The 19,828-nt window shown below is 36.7% G+C and overlaps 1 protein-coding gene across 1 annotated transcript in view; it reads right to left on the bottom strand.

Moving 5' to 3' along the window:
- Positions 1–9,510, bottom strand: part of LOC133665476 (uncharacterized protein CXorf38 homolog) — a 15,164-nt gene extending 5,654 nt beyond the window's left edge. The window contains exons 1-3 of the mRNA XM_062070781.1: positions 9,291–9,510; positions 3,511–3,645; positions 3,296–3,424 (exon numbers count right to left, since the gene is read on the bottom strand). Coding sequence (XP_061926765.1) covers positions 3,296–3,424; positions 3,511–3,645; positions 9,291–9,491 — 465 coding nt within the window. The 5' untranslated portion in view covers positions 9,492–9,510. The remainder of the gene's footprint in view (positions 1–3,295; positions 3,425–3,510; positions 3,646–9,290) is intronic.
- Between the last annotated feature and the right edge of the window lie 10,318 nt (positions 9,511–19,828).

The following is a 19,828-nucleotide window of genomic DNA, read 5'->3' as shown; positions in this document are numbered from 1 at the left end:
CCTTCCAGTCAGGGCTTTATTTCTTTTGTTTCTATCTGCATTTGAGCCTGATGCTATCACGTTAGCTCCGTAGCTAAAGTGTTTCGCCGATGTATTGTCGTGGAGATAAAAGTCACTGTGAATGTCCATTTCGCGTTGTCGACTCTCATTTTCAAGAGGATATAGTATCCGAGGTGGTTTAAAACAGTGGTCCCCAACCACCAAGCCGCGGACGGCCGCACAAGAAATAAAAACAAAAGAAAAACAATAATAATATATATATATTTTTTAAATTAAATCAACATAAAAAACACAATATATACATTATATATCAATATAGATCAATACAGTCTGCAGGGATACAGTCCATAAGCACACATGATTATATATTTTTTTAAATTTCACGCCCCCCCCGGTCCGTGGGACAAATTTTCAAGCGTTGACCGGTCCGCAGCTACAAAAAGGTTGGGGACCACTGGTTTAAAATACAAATCCGTGATCCACAATTGAAAAAGGAGAAAGTGTGGAATCCAATTAGCCCTTGTACCTAAGTTACGGTCAGAGCGAAAAAAGATACGTCCTGCACTGCACTCTAGTCCTTCACTCTCACGTTCCTCATCCACAAATCTTTCATCCTCGCTCAAATTAATGGGGTAATCGTCGCTTTCTCGGTCCGAATCGCTCTCGCTGCTGGTGTAAACAATGGGGAAATGTGAGGAGCCTTTCAACCTGTGACGTCACGCTACTTCCGGTACAGGCAAGGCTTTTTTTTTATCAGCGACCAAAAGTTGCTAACTTTATCGTCGTTGTTCTCTACTAAATCCTTTCAGCGAAAATATGGCAATATCGCGAAATGATCAAGTATGACACATAGAATGGATCTGCTATCCCCGTTTAAAGGCCTACTGAAACCCACTACTACCGACCACGCAGTCTGATAGTTTATATATCAATGATGAAATCTTAACATTATAACACATGCCAATACGGCCGGGTTAACTTATAAAGTGACATTTTAAATTTGCCGCTAAACTTCCGGTTCGAAACGCCTCTGAGGATGACGTATGCGCGTGACGTAGCCCGACGAACACGGGTATGCCTTCCACATTGAAGCCGGTACGAAAAAGCTCTGTTTTCATTTCATAATTCCACAGTATTCTGGACATCTGTGTTCGTGAATCTGTTTCAATCATGTTCATTGCATTATGGAGAAGGAAGCCAAGCAAGCAAAGAAGAAAGTTGTCGGTGCGAAATGGACGTATTTTTCGAACGTAGTCAGCCACAACAGTACACAGCCGGCGCTTCTTTGTTTACATTCCCGAAAGATGCAGTCAAGATGGAAGAACTCGGATAACAGAGACTCTAACCAGGAGGACTTTTGATTTGGATACACAGACGCCTGTAGAGAACTGGGACAACACAGACTCTTACCAGGATTACTTTGATTTGGATGACAAAGACGCAGACGTGCTACTGTGAGTATGCAGCTTTGGCTTTTTTTTGCGTATGTACGTAACTTTTTTAAAATATATAAGCTTTATGAACCTTGGGTTAGGTGAACGGTCTTTTGGGCTGAGTGATTGTGTGTGTTGATCATGTGTTTGAATTGTATTGGCGTGTTCTATGGAGCTAGGAGCTAGCAGAGGAGCTAGGAGCTAGCATAACACGTACCGTACCGTAAGTGCGCGTCACGTACGTAACTTTTTAAAAATATATAAGCTTTATGAACCTTGGGTTAGGTGAACGGTCTTTTGGGCTGAGTGATTGTGTGTGTTGATCGGGTGTTTGAATTGTATTGGCGTGTTCTATGGAGCTAGGAGCTAGCAGAGGAGCTAGGAGCTAGCATAACAAACACGCAGGTGTTATTATGCAGGATTAATTTGTGGCATATTAAATATAAGCCTGGTTGTGTTGTGGCTAATAGAGTATATATATGTCTTGTGTTTATTTACTGTTGTAGTCATTCCCAGCTGAATATCAGGTACCGTGAGTATGCAGCCTTGGCTGCTAAACATTCGATAACTTGACCGTATGTGCGCGTCACGTACGTAACTTTTTAAAAATATATAAGCTTTATGAACCTTGGGTTAGGTAAACGGTCTTTTGGGCTGAGTGATTGTGTGTGTTGATCAGGTGTTTGAATTGTATTGGCGTGTTCTATGGAGCTAGGAGCTAGCAGAGGAGCTAGGAGCTAGCATAACAAACACGCAGGTGTTTTTATGCAGGATTAATTTGTGGCATATTAAATATAAGCCTGGTTGTGTTGTGGCTAATAGAGTATATATATGTCTTGTGTTTATTTACTGTTGTAGTCATTCCCAGCTGAATATCAGGTCACCCCCGGCTCTCACAGCATCTTCCCTATCTGAATAGCTTCAACTCCCCACTAGTCCTTCACTTGCACTTTACTCATCCACAAATCTTTCATCCTCGCTCAAATTAATGGGGAAATTGTCGCTTTCTCGGTCCGAATCTCTCTCACTTCATGCGGCCATCATTGTAAACAATAGGGAACTTTGCGTATATGTTCAACTGACTACGTCACGCTACTTCCGGTAGGTGCAAGCCTTTTTTTTATCAGATACCAAAAGTTGCAATCTTTATCGTCGTTGTTCTATACTAAATCCTTTCAGCAAAAATATGGCAATATCGCGAAATGATCAAGTATGACACATAGAATAGATCTGCTATCCCCGTTTAAATAAAAAAAATTCATTTCAGTAGGCCTTTAAATAAGAAAATTTCCTTTCAGTAGGCCTTTAAGCCTACATGAACTCCATGGTGTTCAGGGATGAATAGTCTCTCCTATTACTATTGTACTATTTTTTTCAGCTCTAGTTGAGCATGATGAGCTGAGCATATGTCAGCACGTGGCCCCACTTTTAACTCTTTTTTCCAAACGCTTATTTACAGTAAGTCATTAATTTGACTCTGTCATTATTTTGTCTTGGTAAGTCAATATTTACTAAGTCAAAATAATGACACACTTAGTATCTCAGGTGACTAGGACTGTTTTGTGTTTTGTTTTTACTTTACGTAAGAAATATCGAGATATATATATATATCGTATATTGCCATTCAGCATACGGAGCGGAAAACACAACCACAGATTGCCGGCCTACTTCACCACAGTCTGTAGTCTATTGCCCCCCCAGGCAGACACCACCTTAACTAACAAATATTCTGGGGGAAACACTGAAGTTCATATGCGAGTCAAGAAAGGTGGACAAATACTTTTGGCAATATAGTGTAAATCGATATATATCGATTAATCGTTACAAACGTATCGGCAGGTCTGTACACTACGGATGCTTACCTCTTTCACGGGCCCGGTATTTACGTCGACGGGGGGGAACCGGGCACAGTAGTTGACGAGGTTGAGCAGAGCAGAAGCGTCAAACTCATTTGCGGCTCTCATACGCAGCTGACCTTGTGGCATGTACGCCTAAAGATGGGAAGAAGAGAAGGGAATGAGCGGGAAACGTTTCATCGCAACTTATTGAAATAAATGCAAAGGTACTGGAAACCGACCTTGGCCAGCTCCCAGTAGTCTGTCCTCCATGCGGAAGGGTTACAGTTCCCCCATTTGAGTTTGGGATCACGTTGTCTGTGATTATTCAGGATCTCAGACTTCCACTCTAAACACGGCTGGCATGCTTTAGAGGACTGCACACAATTATTACACACAGTCGCGATCAAAAGTGTACATACACGCAGGGCCGGCCCGTGGCATAGGCCGTGTAGGCAAATGTCAAGGGCGCCGTCCATCAGGGGGCGCCACGCCAGTGCCACAAATGTTGGAGGAAAAAAAAAAAAGTTGGTACTTTTATTTCTAAATGCAAAAAATAATCCCACGTTAATTAAAATGCAAAGTAAAGCCTATTTAATAGAAATATTATTTGTTACAACATTACGCCCCCTCCTCCCCCCGCACGGTGCGCCCACTCCCTTCCCGTATCATGACTCTTTTTGGACGTCACCACAAATGTCAAAACGGCCAAAACTGTCAGGTGCCCAGGGAAGAAAAAATAGAAAAGAAGAGGAGGAGAAACGAGAAAAAGACAGAGGTAGCAGGTATACGAGTAACGTTAGCCTACATGAAATGATTTGTCTGTTACAGAATGTGATAGTAACCTGGCTCTTTAGCATTAAGCTAATGTTACATGATTCGGCAATTGCTAATCAATAAATAGCTAGTTCTGTTTTAACGTCGGGTTAATATTGTGGAGGGGGCTAAATTGTTATGGAAAATAATTCATTCTGTCTTGCCTCTTGGTGAGGGTGGTCGCATTTTTCCCTGCTCCTCCTCCTTCCCGCTTGCTTTCTTGTGTCCTTGTCTTTGTCCGAACTTTTTGAAGCCTCTTTTCTTGAGCTGTCCTCAAATCTAAACATCAAAATGAATTTGATCAACTGGACTCTCGACGCAATTGACACAGTCTTTTCGACAAGGAAAAGAGGTTCGGGGGAGCCTGGCTGCCCTGATGGAACCATTGCTGCGGGGTACGTGAGAGACTCCTGGAATACTTGGAGAATCATGTGCCTCTCAGTCCTTTCCATCGAGGACGTGGAAGACATCTACCTATTTGGAGCTGTGATCGCAGGGAATTTGCTGATTGGGCTGGGCATTGCTCTGGTGTATCGTCAAATTCGGAAGACGATGGCAGCCACTCAAGGGGCCAACAGGCTGTTCAACGCAATGGAAGGATTGGGTCGTGCTGTGGGATCACAGACTGGAGCGATTGCTGATTTGAATCGCAAGGTAGATTCCATCTTGATGAAGTTAGAGAAAGAATAAATTGGAATTGTCAGAGCCAGCATACAGAGCAGGAATGTCATTGTTTTGACTGCTCGAAGAAAAAACAACATCTTAATCTACGATTTGACTCCCTCGAATGGCCTTGAGGAACAGGCTGTTTGAAAACACTCCCCTGAGGACTCCTCAAAGATGGACGCTTTTGACCTTTCCCTTTTTTTTCAAAAGCACCTGGGTCGGACTCTTGAACTCTTGAACTCTTGGGGCCGGCCTCGGCCCATAAAGACAATTCCAACATCTCACCCAAGTTAATTGGGCATACATGCACGCACACACCCCTCCCCAAATCAACGCCTTCACCACTGCTTAATTCCTCCGGGGTTGTGGGGGCTGAGTAGCGCTCAACAGCAGCTGCCGGCCTCCAAAGTCCTGTTGGATGACTCTGTTGCGAGTTGTTGTGATTACATGTACCATGTTTATGTGTGCCATGCTATGTGAGGTTTTTTTCCTCGGACTCAGTCTGGACCATTCCTGAGGGTCCAGCCTCAGACTGATATTTTTTTTACTCTCCCCCCCTTCCCCAATGTCACCTTTTTCCCACCTTTTTAAGGAGCGCCCTAAGTGGCTGATCCGTTGGCGGTCCCGTCTTGTCTCCCTGTAACGTATGTCTGCTCTTAGCGGGATTGTGCCGAAAATGTAATTTCAGTTCTTATGTGTCTTGTACATGTTAAGAATGGACAAATAAAGCTCTGAATCTGAATCTCTGAATAATAATGTAACGTTAGGTAATTACAGTACTCCCACCTTACATTCCCCAGGGACATTTGTATTAGATCTTTTAAGCAGGTGTTTTTTGTTTACATTGTTATTGCCTTCTGGTTAGCTAATGTTTGCCCTGCAGGTAATAGTCACTTTTCCACCCCTTTATATATTAGGTATAGAGTTGTAAGCCTAGTTGTTAAAGTGCACATCATTAATGTTAATTAAGCAATATCACATGAGAGGGAATGCTGTTTTTTAATTTGAGCACTGCTGTGATTCGGTTAAAGATAATCATAACATAACATTCTCATATAATATGTTAATTTGCCTTCTTTAAGTAAAAAAAGGTCAAAGACAAAGCTATTCGGTTTCTTGTGAGTATATACACTTCACTGCCGATGTGGGGGGGCGCCACCTAAAATCTTGCCTAGGGCGCTAGATTGGTTAGGGCCAGGCCCGCATACACGTGTAAAGAACATAATGTCATGGCTGTCTTGAGTTTCCAATCATTTCTACAAGTCTTATCTTTTTGTGATAGAGTGATTGGAGCACATACTTGTTGGTCACAAAAAAAACATTCATGAAGTTTGCTTCTTTTATGAATTTATTATGGGTCTACTGAAAATGTGCTGGGTCAAAAGTATACATACAGCAATGTTAATATTTGCTTACATGTCCCTTGGCAAGTTTCACTGCAATAAGGCGCTTTTGGTAGCCACCCACAAGCTTCTGCTTGAATTTTTGACCACTCCTCTTGACAAAATTGGTGCAGTTCAGCTAAATTTGTTGGTTTTTCTGACATGGACTTGTTTCTTCAGCATTGTCCACACATTTAAGTCAGGACTTTGGGAAGGCCATTCTAAAACCTTCATTCAAGCCTGATTTAGCCATTCCTTTACCACTTTTGACGTGTGTTTGGGCTCATTGTCCTGTTGGAACACCCAACTGCGCCCAAGACCCAACCTCCGGGCTGATGATTTTAGGTTGTCCTGAAGAATTTGGAGGTAATCCTCCTTTTTCATTGTCCCATTTACTCTCTGTAAAGCACCAGTTCCATTGGCAGCAAAACAGGCCCAGAGCATAATACTACCACCACCATGCTTGATGGTAGGTATGGTGTTCCTGAGATTAAAGGCCTCACCTTTTCTCCTCCAAACATATTGCTGGGTATTGTGGCCAAACAGCTCCATTTTTGTTTCATCTGACCACAGAACTTGCCAACCTTGAGACTTTCGAATTCGGGAGATTGGGGGGGGGGGGGGGGGTCAGGTAGGCAGGGTTGGGGGGCGGGGTTTGGAGGTAGCGGGGGTGTATATTGTAGCCCGGAAGAGTTAGGGATGCAAGGGATTCTGGGTATTTGTTCTGTTGTGTTTATGTTGTGTTCCGAAATGTGTTTGTCATTCTTGTTTGGTGTGGGTTCACAGTGTGGCGCATATTTGTAACAGTGTTAAACTTGTTTATACGGACACCCTCAGTGTGACCTGTATGGCTGTTGACCAGGTATGCCTTGCAGTCACTGTCGTGTGTATGCTGAAGCCGCATACAACATGTGACTGGGCGGGCCCGCTGTTTGTATGGTGAAAAAGCGGACGCGTTGACAGATTGTAGAGGACGCTAAAGGCAGTGCCATCACGGCACGCCCCTAATATTGTTGTCCGGGTGAAAATCGGGAGAAACGTTGCCCCGGGAGATTTTCGGGAGGGGCACTGAAATTCGGGAGTCTCTTGGAAAAATCGGGAGGGTTGGCAAGTATGCTGACCACAGAACTTTCCTCCAGAAGGTCTTATCTTTGTCCATGTGATGTCAGATGAAGCAAAAATGGAGCTGTTTGGCCACAATACCCAGCAATATGTTTGGAGGAGAAAAGGTGAGGCCTTTAATCCCAGGAACACCACACCTACCGTCAAGCATGGTGGTGGTAGTATTATGCTCTGGGCCTGTTTTGCTGCCAATGGAACTGGTGCTTTACAGAGAGTAAATGGGACAATGAAAAAGGAGGATTACCTCCAAATTCTTCAGGACAACCTAAAATCATCAGCCCGGAGGTTGGGTCTTGGGCGCAGTTGGGTGTTCCAACAGGACAATGACCCCAAACACATGTCAAAAGTGGTAAAGGAATGGCTAAATCAGGCTAGAATGAAGGTTTTAGAATGGCCTTCCCAAAGTCCTGATGTAGACGTGTGGACAATGCTGAAGAAACAAGTCCGCGTCAGAAAACCAACATATTTAACTGAACTGCACCAATTTTGGTGGTCAAGAACTCAAGCAGAAGCTTGTGGATGGCTACCAAAAGCGCCTTATTGCAGTGAAACTTGCCAAGGGACATGTAAGCAAATATTAACATTTTGCAATTTCAGTAGACCCATAATAAATTCACAAAAGAAGCAAACTTCATGAATGTTTTTTGTGACCAACAAGTATGTGCTCCAATCACTCTATCACAAAAAAATAAGAGTTGTAGATATGATTGGAAACTCAAGACAGCCATGACATTATGTTCTTTACAAGTGTATGTCAACTTTAGACCACGACTGTATGTTTGCCAGGGCCTTAAAGGCCTACTGAAAGCCACTACTACCGACCACGCAGTCTGATAGTTTATATATCAATGATGAAATCTTAACATTATTACACATGCCAATACGGCCGGGTTAACTTATAAAGTGACATTTTAAATTTTCCGCTAAACTTCCGGTTCGAAACGCCTTTGAGGATGACGTATGCGCGTGACGTAGCCCGGCGAACACGGGTATGCCTTCCACATTGAAGCCAATACGAAAAAGCTCTGTTTTCATTTCATAATTCCACAGTATTCTGGACATCTGTGTTCGTGAATCTGTTGCAATCATGTTCATTGCATTATGGAGAAGGAAGCTGAGCAAGCAAAGAAGAAAGTTGTCGGTGCGAAATGGACGTATTTTTCGAACGTAGTCAGCAACAACAGTACACAGCCGGCGCTTCTTTGTTTACATTCCCGAAAGATGCAGTCAAGATGGAAGAACTCGGATAACAGAGACTCTAACCAGGAGGACTTTTGACTTCGATGTAGAGAACTGGGACAACACAGACTCTTACCAGGATTACTTTGATTTGGATGACAAAGACGCAGACGTGCTACTGTGAGTATGCAGCTTTGGCTTCTAAACATTTGATCGCTTGACCGTATGTGCGCAACTTTTTTTTGCGTATGTACGTAACTTTTTAAAAATATATAAGCTTTATGAACCTTGGGTTAGGTGAACGGTCTTTTGGGCTGAGTGATTGTGTGTGTTGATCAGGTGTTTGAATTGTATTGGCGTGTTCTATGGAGCTAGGAGCTAGCAGAGGAGCTAGGAGCTAGCATAACAAACACGCAGGTGTTTTTATGCAGGATTAATTTGTGGCATATTAAATATAAGCCTGGTTGTGTTGTGGCTAATAGAGTATATATATGTCTTGTGTTTATTTACTGTTGTAGTCATTCCCAGCTGAATATCAGGTCACCCCCGGCTCTCACAGCATCTTCCCTATCTGAATAGCTTCAACTCCCCACTAGTCCTTCACTTGCACTTTACTCATCCACAAATCTTTCATCCTCGCTCAAATTAATGGTAGGGGCAAGCCTTTTTTTTTATCAGATACCAAAAGTTGCAATCTTTATCGTCGTTGTTCTATACTAAATCCTTTCAGCAAAAATATGGCAATATCGCGAAATGACCAAGTATGACACATAGAATAGATCTGCTATCCCCGTTTAAATAAAAAAAATTCATTTCAGTAGGCCTTTAAAACACAAAACCACAAAATGTCGCCAAACCTGAACATGATTGGGAGGACATGACTTCTCACAGCGTTCCCGAAGACGAGGATTCCCACGCAGCAAATCATGGTGAAAGTCTCGCATCTGCTCCTCCACGAACGGACGCAGATCTTCCACCACGAAGGACAAACACAGTCCTGCTTTGACCCAGTTGGTGTAGTCTTTGTTGCTAATACGCAAGACCAGGTCCAGCGACATCGCGTCGGCTCGTCTCCCTTTTTTAAAATCGAAAGTAAGAAAGGGAGGACGTACTACAAGAAAAGAGCTCCGCCCTCCGCCGCGCAGTCCCTCACTTTTGCCGCTAGAGGGCAGCATCCACTCGCTGGGTTCCTGTGGAAGATGACGTCACCGGCCACACCATTAGGCACACCTGCACAAGTAAACAAGTGTTACTGCTCCGAATCCAAATCTTTAGATACTTGAAATAAAGTCTCAGCATTAAATACATATGTACCATTGTATTAAAAATAATACCAAGCTATCAATGTTGCTATTTTGTAGTGGAGTAGAGTTGCACTACAGTCGACAATACAGTAGTACCTTATTCACTGTACATTGTTTTATGTTCCGATAGTCAAACAGTGTTACTGTTCAAACTGTGTGTAATGTTATAATTAGAGACGTTAAAAAAAAAAGATTTTTGAATGATTCTTATTCATAACGATTCTTAATCAGGTTAAAAAAATAAAATAAAAAATCGATAAAAAAGACCGCAATTGTAATTGATTTTTGGAAAAATAATATTCATATATATATATATTCATATATATATATATATTCATATATATATATATATATATATATATATATATATATATATATATATATATATATATATATATATATATATATATATATATACACACACATATATACATGTATATACACACATACATATATACACATATATACATATACATACATATATATACATATACATACATGTATATATTTATATATACAAACACATATATATACACACACATGTATATATATATATATATACATATTATATATATATATATATATATATACACACACACACATATGTGTATACATACATATATGTACATATTTATATATATATATACACACACACATACATATTGTATGTGTATACATACATATATGTACATATTTATATATATACATATATCTATATACATATATATATATACATACTTTTATATATATACATACATATTTATATACATATACACATTTATATATATACATATGTACACATATATATAATATATATATATATACATATATATACAGTGTACATATATATATATATATTCATATATACAGTGTATATATATACTGTATATATATATGTATAATATATATATATACAAATATGTGTACACTGTATATATATGTATATATGTATATATATATATATATTATACATATATGTGTGTATATATGTATATATATATAAATATGTGTATATGTATAAATATGTATATATGTACATATTTATACATATATACATATATACACACATATATATAATATATATATATACATATATATACAGTGTACATATATTTGTATATATATATATATTCATATATACAGTGTATATATATATACTGTATATATATATGTTGTAATATATATATACATACATATATACAGTGTATATATATATGTATACTATATATATATATATATACTGTATACATATATATACAGTGTATATATATATATGTATACTATATATATATATATATATATATATATATATATATATATACTGTATACATATATATATATATATATGTATATATATATAGTATACACATATATATACACTGTATATATGTATATATATATATATATATATATACTGTATGTATATATATGTATAGTATACATACAGTATATATACACTGTATATATATATATATATACATACATATATATACACTGTATATATATACACACACACACACACACACACACACACACACACACACACACACACACACACACACACACACACACACACACACACACACACACACACACACACACACACACACACACACACACACACACACACACACACACACACATCAAATTGATGTACCGTAGAGAAGAGATTCATACAATTTTTTTCCTGGGTGGATCTCACGTGACAGCGTTCAACTTGACTAGCCTACACAGAGTCCTGACCTGTACCCGACAGAACACCTTTGGGATGAATTGGAACGGGGACCGAGAGCCAGGCCTTCTCCACCAACATCAGTGTGTGACCTCACCAATGGGCTTTTGGAAGAATGGTGGAAAATTCCTATAAACACACTCCGCAACCTTGTGGACAGCCTTCCCAGAAGAGTTGAAGCTGTGATAGCTGCAAAAGGTGGACCGACATCATACTGAACCCTATGGGTTAGGAATGGGATGACACTTCAAGTTCATATTTAGACTTAGACTTAGACTTCCCATTATTGTCATTTAAATTTGAACTTTACAGTACAAATAAGAACGAAATTTTGTTGCATTAGCTCGTTGTAGTGCAGGATAAAAGAGCAATAAGGTGCAGATACAAATAAATAGATTACTGTACAGATAAATATATTGCACTTTTGCATATGCATCCACGTTTATGGATGTATGTTATATTGTCTTTATATTCCAGCTATTTAATCCATTTTGGGGGGGAATTGAGGGGATTATTATGATGCGTTCAAGAGTCTTAAGGCCTGAGGGAAGAAGCTGTTACAGAACCTGGAGGTTCTGCTACGGAGGCTGCGGAGCCTCTTTCTAGAGTCCAGCAGTAAAAACAGTCCTTGGTGGGGGTGGGAGGAGTCTCTACAGATTTTCTGAGCCCTGGTCAGGCAGCGGCTTTTTGCCATCTCCTGGATAGGAGGAAGAGGAGTCCCGATGATCTTTTCCGCCGTCCTCACCACTCTCTGCAGAGACTTCCAGGCTCTTTTCATCCGACGCAAAAAATGCATGCGCTGCATGAGCTCCGGTGTGTAGGGACCAGGTCATATTGTCAGTTATCTGCACCCCCAGGAACTTGGTGCTGCTTACCATCTCCACTGCTGTGCCGTTGACAAAGAGTGGAGCGCCTCCTGAAGTCGACGATGATCTCCTTGGTCTTGTCGACGGTTTGTTGCTTCTGCACCACTCTACCAGATCTGAAAACGCTTTTGGCAATATTGTGTTTTCTGAACTGACATGATAGCACTATCTTTATGTTTTGCAGTTTCCAAGTGTCAAAAAGTCTGGATTTTTTCTAAGTGTAAAAAAGTCTGGATTTTTTCTAAGTGTCAAAAAGTCTGGATTTTTTCAAAGTTTCAAAAAGTCTGAATTTATTCTAAGTGTCAAAAAGTCTGGATTTTTTCTAAGTGTCAAAAAGTCTGGATTTTTTCCAAGTGTCAAAAAGTCTGGATTTTTTCTAAGTGTCAAAAAGTCTGGATTTTTTCCAAGTGTCAAAAAGTCTGAATTTATTCTAAGTGTCAAAAAGTCTGAATTTATTCTAAGTGTCAAAAAGTCTGAATTTTTTCTAAGTGTCAAAAAGTCTGGATTTTTTCTAAGTGTCAAAAAGTCTGGATTTTTTCTAAGTGTCAAAAAGTCTGGATTTTTTCCAAGTGTCAAAAAGTCTGAATTTATTCTAAGTGTCAAAAAGTCTGGATTTTTTCCAAGTGTCAAAAAGTCTGAATTTATTCTAAGTGTCAAAAAGTCTGAATTTATTCTAAGTGTCAAAAAGTCTGGATTTTTTCCAAGTGTCAAAAAGTCTGGATTTTTTCCAAGTGTCAAAAAGTCTGAATTTACTCTAAGTGTCAAAAAGTCTGAATTTATTCTAAGTGTCAAAAAGTCTGGATTTTTTCCAAGTGTGAAAAAGTTTGGATTTTTTCTAAGTATCAAAAACACAGTATTTTTTCTAAGTATAAAAAACACGGTATTTTTTCTAAGTGTCAAAAAGTCTGGATTTTTCCTTAGTGTCAGAAAGTCTGGATTTTTTCTTAGTGTCAGAAAGTCTCGATTTTTTCCAAGTGTCAAAAACACGGTATTTTTTTCCAAGTGTCAAAAACACGGTATTTTTTCAAAGTGTCAAAAAGTCGGGATTTTTTCAAAGTGTCAAAAAGTCGGGATTTTTTCTTAGTGTCAGAAAGTCTGTATTTTTTCCAAGTGTCAAAAAGTCTGGATTTTTTCTAAGTGTCAAAATGTCTGGATTTTTTCTAAGTGTCAAAAAGTCTGGATTTTTTCCAAGTGTGAAAAAGTTTGGATTTTTTCTAAGTATCAAAAACACAGTATTTTTTCTAAGTATCAAAAACACGGTATTTTTTCTAAGTGTCAAAAAGTCTGGATTTTTTCTTAGTGTCAGAAAGTCTGGATTTTTTCTTAGTGTCAGAAAGTCTCGATTTTTTCCAAGTGTCAAAAACACGGTATTTTTTTCCAAGTGTCAAAAACACGGTATTTTTTCAAAGTGTCAAAAAGTCGGGATTTTTTCTTAGTGTCAGAAAGTCTGTATTTTTTCCAAGTGTCAAAAAGTCTGTATTTTTTCTAAGTGTCAAAATGTCTGTATTTTTTCTAAGTGTCAAAATGTCTGGATTTTTTCTAAGTGTCAAAAAGTCTGGATTTTTTCTAAGTGTCAAAAACATGGTATTTTTTTGAAGTGTCAAAAAGTCTGAATTTATTTTAAGTGTCAAAAAGTCTGAATTTATTCTAAGTGTCAAAAAGTCTGAATTTATTCTAAGTGTCAAAAAGTCTGGATTTGTTCCAAGTGTCAAAAAGTTTGGATTTTTTTCTAAGTGTCAAAAACACGGTATTTTTTCTAAGTGTCAAAAAGTCTGGATTTTTTCTTAGTGTCAGAAAGTCTTGATTTATTCTTAGTGTCAGAAAGTCTGGATTTTTTCCAAGTGTCAAAAACACGGTATTTTTTCCAAGTGTCAAAAACACGGTATTTTTTCAAAGTGTCATAAAGTCTGGATTTTTTCAAAGTGTCATAAAGTCTGGATTTTTTCTTAGTGTCAGAAAGTCTGGATTTTTTCCAAGTGTCAAAAAGTCGGGATTTTTTCCTAAGTGTCAAAAAGTCTGGATTTTTTCCAAGTGTCAAAAAGTCTGAATTTATTCTAAGTGTCAAAAAGTCTGAATTTATTCTAAGTGTCAAAAAGTCTGGATTTTTTCCAAGTGTGAAAAAGTTTGGATTTTTTCTAAGTATCAAAAACACAGTATTTTTTCTAAGTATCAAAAACACGGTATTTTTTCTAAGTGTCAAAAAGTCTGGATTTTTTCTTAGTGTCAGAAAGTCTGGATTTTTTCTTAGTGTCAGAAAGTCTGGATTTTTTCTTAGTGTCAGAAAGTCTCGATTTTTTCCAAGTGTCAAAAACACGGTATTTTTTTCGAAGTGTCAAAAACACGGTATTTTTTCAAAGTGTCAAAAAGTCGGGATTTTTTCAAAGTGTCAAAAAGTCGGGATTTTTTCTTAGTGTCAGAAAGTCTGTATTTTTTCCAAGTGTCAAAAAGTCTGGATTTTTTCTAAGTGTCAAAATGTCTGGATTTTTTCTAAGTGTCAAAAAGTTTGGATTTTTTCTAAGTGTCAAAAACATGGTATTTTTTTGAAGTGTCAAAAAGTCTGAATTTATTTTAAGTGTCAAAAAGTCTGAATTTATTCTAAGTGTCAAAAAATCTGAATTTATTCTAAGTGTCAAAAAGTCTGGATTTGTTCCAAGTGTCAAAAAGTTTGGATTTTTTTCTAAGTGTCAAAAACACGGTATTTTTTCTAAGTGTCAAAAAGTCTGGATTTTTTCTTAGTGTCAGAAAGTCTTGATTTATTCTTAGTGTCAGAAAGTCTGGATTTTTTCCAAGTGTCAAAAACACGGTATTTTTTCCAAGTGTCAAAAACACGGTATTTTTTCAAAGTGTCATAAAGTCTGGATTTTTTCTTAGTGTCAGAAAGTCTGGATTTTTTCCAAGTGTCAAAAAGTCGGGATTTTTTCCAAGTGTCAAAAAGTCGGGATTTTTTCTAAGTGTCAAAAAATCTGGATTTTTTCCAAGTGTCAAAAAGTGTGGTTTTTTTTCGAAGTGTCAAAAACAAGGTATTTTTTCTAAGGGTCAAAAACACGGTATTTTTTCTAAGTGTCAAAAAGTCTGGATTTTTCTAAGTGTCAAAAAGTCTGGATTTTTTCCTAAGTGTCAAAAAGTCTGGATTTTTTCCAAGTGTCAAAAAGTCTGAATTTATTCTAAGTGTCAAAAAGTCTGAATTTATTCTAAGTGTCAAAAAGTCTGGATTTTTTCCAAGTGTGAAAAAGTTTGGATTTTTTCAAAGTATCAAAAACACAGTATTTTTTCTAAGTATCAAAAACACGGTATTTTTTCTAAGTGTCAAAAAGTCTGGATTTTTTCTTAGTGTCAGAAAGTCTCGATTTTTTCCAAGTGTCAAAAACACGGTATTTTTTTCCAAGTGTCAAAAACACAGTATTTTTTCAAAGTGTCAAAAAGTCGGGATTTTTTCAAAGTGTCAAAAAGTCGGGATTTTTTCTTAGTGTCAGAAAGTCTGGATTTTTTCCAAGTGTCAAAAAGTCGGGATTTTTTCCAAGTGTCAAAAAGTCGGGATTTTTTCTAAGTGTCAAAAAATCTGGATTTTTTCCAAGTGTCAAAAAGTCGGGATTTTTTTCGAAGTGTCAAAAACACGGTAGTTTTTCTAAGGGTCAAAAACACGGTATTTTTTCTAAGTGTCAAAAAGTCTGGATTTTTCTAAGTGTCAAAAAGTCTGGATTTTTTCCAAGTGTCAAAAAGTCTGAATTTATTCTAAGTGTCAAAAAGTCTGAATTTATTCTAAGTGTCAAAAAGTCTGGATTTTTTCCAAGAGTGAAAAAGTTTGGATTTTTTTCTAAGTATCAAAAACACAGTATTTTTTCTAAGTATCAAAAACACGGTATTTTTTCTAAGTGTCAAAAAGTCTGGATTTTTTCTTAGTGTCAGAAAGTCTGGATTTTTTCTTAGTGTCAGAAAGTCTCGATTTTTTCCAAGTGTTAAAAACACGGTATTTTTTTCCAAGTGTCAAAAACACGGTATTTTTTCAAAGTGTCAAAAAGTCGGGATTTTTTCAAAGTGTCAAAAAGTCGGGATTTTTTCTTAGTGTCAGAAAGTCTGTATTTTTTCCAAGTGTCAAAAAGTCTGGATTTTTTCTAAGTGTCAAAAAGTCTGGATTTTTTCTAAGTGTCAAAAACATGGTATTTTTTTGAAGTGTCAAAAAGTCTGAATTTATTTTAAGTGTCAAAAAGTCTGAATTTATTCTAAGTGTCAAAAAGTCTGAATTTATTCTAAGTGTCAAAAAGTCTGGATTTGTTCCAAGTGTCAGAAAGTCGGGATTTTTTCCAAGTGTCAAAAACACGGTATTTTTTTCCAAGTGTCAAAAACACGGTATTTTTTCAAAGTGTCAAAAAGTCGGGATTTTTTCAAAGTGTCAAAAAGTCGGGATTTTTTCTTAGTGTCAGAAAGTCTGTATTTTTTCCAAGTGTCAAAAAGTCTGGATTTTTTCTAAGTGTCAAAAAGTCTGGATTTTTTCTAAGTGTCAAAAACATGGTATTTTTTTGAAGTGTCAAAAAGTCTGAATTTATTTTAAGTGTCAAAAAGTCTGAATTTATTCTAAGTGTCAAAAAGTCTGAATTTATTCTAAGTGTCAAAAAGTCTGGATTTTTTCCAATTGTGAAAAAGTTTGGATTTTTTCTAAGTATCAAAAACACAGTATTTTTTCTAAGTATCAAAAACACGGTATTTTTTCTAAGTGTCAAAAAGTCTGGATTTTTTCTTAGTGTCAGAAAGTCTCGATTTTTTCCAAGTGTCAAAAACACGGTATTTTTTTCCAAGTGTCAAAAACACGGTATTTTTTCCAAGTGTCAAAAAGTCTGGATTTTTTCAAAGTGTCAAAAAGTCTGGATTTTTTCTTAGTGTCAGAAAGTCTGTATTTTTTCCAAGTGTCAAAAAGTCTGGATTTTTTCTAAGTGTCAAAATGTCTGGATTTTTTCTAAGTGTCAAAAAGTCTGGATTTTTTCTAAGTGTCAAAAACATGGTATTTTTTTGAAGTGTCAAAAAGTCTGAATTTATTTTAAGTTTCAAAAAGTCTGAATTTATTCTAAGTGTCAAAAAGTCTGAATTTATTCTAAGTGTCAAAAAGTCTGGATTTGTTCCAAGTGTCAAAAAGTTTGGATTTTTTTCTAAGTGTCAAAAACACTGTATTTTTTCTAAGTGTCAAAAAGTCTGGATTTTTTCTTAGTGTCAGAAAGTCTTGATTTATTGTTAGTGTCAGAAAGTCTGGATTTTTTCCAAGTGTCAAAAACACGGTATTTTTTCCAAGTGTCAAAAACACGGTATTTTTTCAAAGTGTCAAAAAGTCGGGATTTTTTCAAAGTGTCATAAAGTCTGGATTTTTTCTTAGTGTCAGAAAGTCTGGATTTTTTCCAAGTGTCAAAAAGTCTGGATTTTTTCCAAGTGTCAAAAAGTCGGGATTTTTTCTAAGTGTCAAAAAATCGGGATTTTTTCCAAGTGTCAAAAAGTCTGGATTTTTTTCGAAGTGTCAAAAACACGGTATTTTTTCTAAGGGTCAAAAACACGGTATTTTTTCTAAGTGTCAAAAAATCTGGATTTTTCTAAGTGTCAAAAAGTCTGGATTTTTTCCTAAGTGTCAAAAAGTCTGGATTTTTTGTAAGTGTCAAAAAGTCTGGATTTTTTGTAAGTGTCAAAAAGTCTGGATTTTTTTCTAAGTGTCAAAAACACGGTATTTTTTCTAAGTGTCAAAAAGTCTGGATTTTTTATAAGTGTCAAAAACAATATTTTTGCAGTGCGCCTCAAATCCAGTAAAAACCCCGTTATGGTACCGCATAGACCGTTTGGGCGCTTTCTGTCGGGTTTATCACGCGATCCCTTGACCCCGCGGAGTTGTCACAATATCCCTTTATGAGAGGAGGCTGCTGAAAGGAGGCGGGATGAAAACCCTCAGACGTCCCTGACACGGCAGGTGGGAATAACCACCTGGACGGGCGGCCGCAAGGTCTCAGGGACAAAGCAAGCGATGTTATTTCAAGTCAGCACCGAATGAACGCTTTACTGGAAGAGAAACCACGTGTTACAACCCAGGGGTCAGCCATCGATTTTTGCTTTCATCTTTTATATATATATATATATATATATATATTTTTTTTTTAATCTATTAGGCTCTATTGAGGGCTTCTCTGTGGCACCTGGGAGATATTTACAGCCAATTTCTGCAGCGTCGTTTTACATTTGCACCGTCTGCAATGGTCGCCTGAATCCATCTTGGTGTTGTTAATTTCGTGGCGAGTTTAGTCCGCTTTACACAATCGAACAGTCAAGAATCATAAAGCCTAACCAAGATTTCATTGTGCCGACTATGGGCTACACACGGGCGAATGAAGGGCATACTTAGTCAACAGCCGTACGTGTCACACTAAGGGTGGCAGTATGAACAACGCCAACACTGCCATAAACATGTGCCATGTAGTGAAATCACACTAAACAACAACGACAAACACATTTTGGAAGAGAAAAAACACAGAGGCTATTTCATCCCTACAAGCCTGTTTTGCAGGTTTCTCTGCTCTTTATGGGATTTTACCTACGAAACAGGCTTGTAGGGATGAAATAGTCTGTGTTTTTTCCTGACCTAACGTATATATGTATGTATGTATGTATGTATATATATATATATATATATATATATATATATATGTATATATATATATATATATATATATATATATATATATATATATATATATATATATATATTAGGTCAGGAAAAACCACAGAGGCTATTTCATCCCTACATGCCTGTTTTGCAGGTAAAATCCCTTAAAGAGCAGAGGAACCTACGAAACAGGCTTGTAGGGATGAAATAGCCTCTGTGGTTTTTCCTGACCTAACGTATATATATATATATGTATATATATATATATATATATATATATATATATATATGTATATATATATATATATATATATATATATATATATATATATATATATATATATATGTACAGTCGAAGTTTCTGTGGTTTATCCGTTATACAGTGCACTATAATATACGTTAGGTCAGGAAAAAACACAGACTATTTCATCCCTACAAGCCTGTTTAGCAGATTTCTCTGCTTTTTAGGGTATTTTACCTGCGAAACAGGCTTGTAGGGAGGAAATAGCCTCTGTGTTTTTTCCTGACCTAACGTATATATATATATATATATATACATATATATATATATATATACATATACATATACATATATATATACATATATATATATATACATATATATATATATATATATATATATATATATATATATATATATATGTATGTACAGTATATATATATATATATATATATATATATATATATATATATATATATATATATATATATATATATATATATATATATATATGTATATATATATATATATATATATGTACAGTCGAGGTTTGTGTGGTTTATCTGTTATACATTGCACTATAATATACATTAGGTCAGGAAAAAAAACAGAGGCTATTTC

This window comes from Entelurus aequoreus, linkage group LG14, assembly GCF_033978785.1.
Source record: "Entelurus aequoreus isolate RoL-2023_Sb linkage group LG14, RoL_Eaeq_v1.1, whole genome shotgun sequence".
NCBI lineage: Eukaryota > Metazoa > Chordata > Actinopteri > Syngnathiformes > Syngnathidae > Entelurus > Entelurus aequoreus.
The sequence above is the reverse complement of the archived record's forward strand: the minus strand, read 5'-3'. Positions and strand labels throughout refer to the sequence as shown.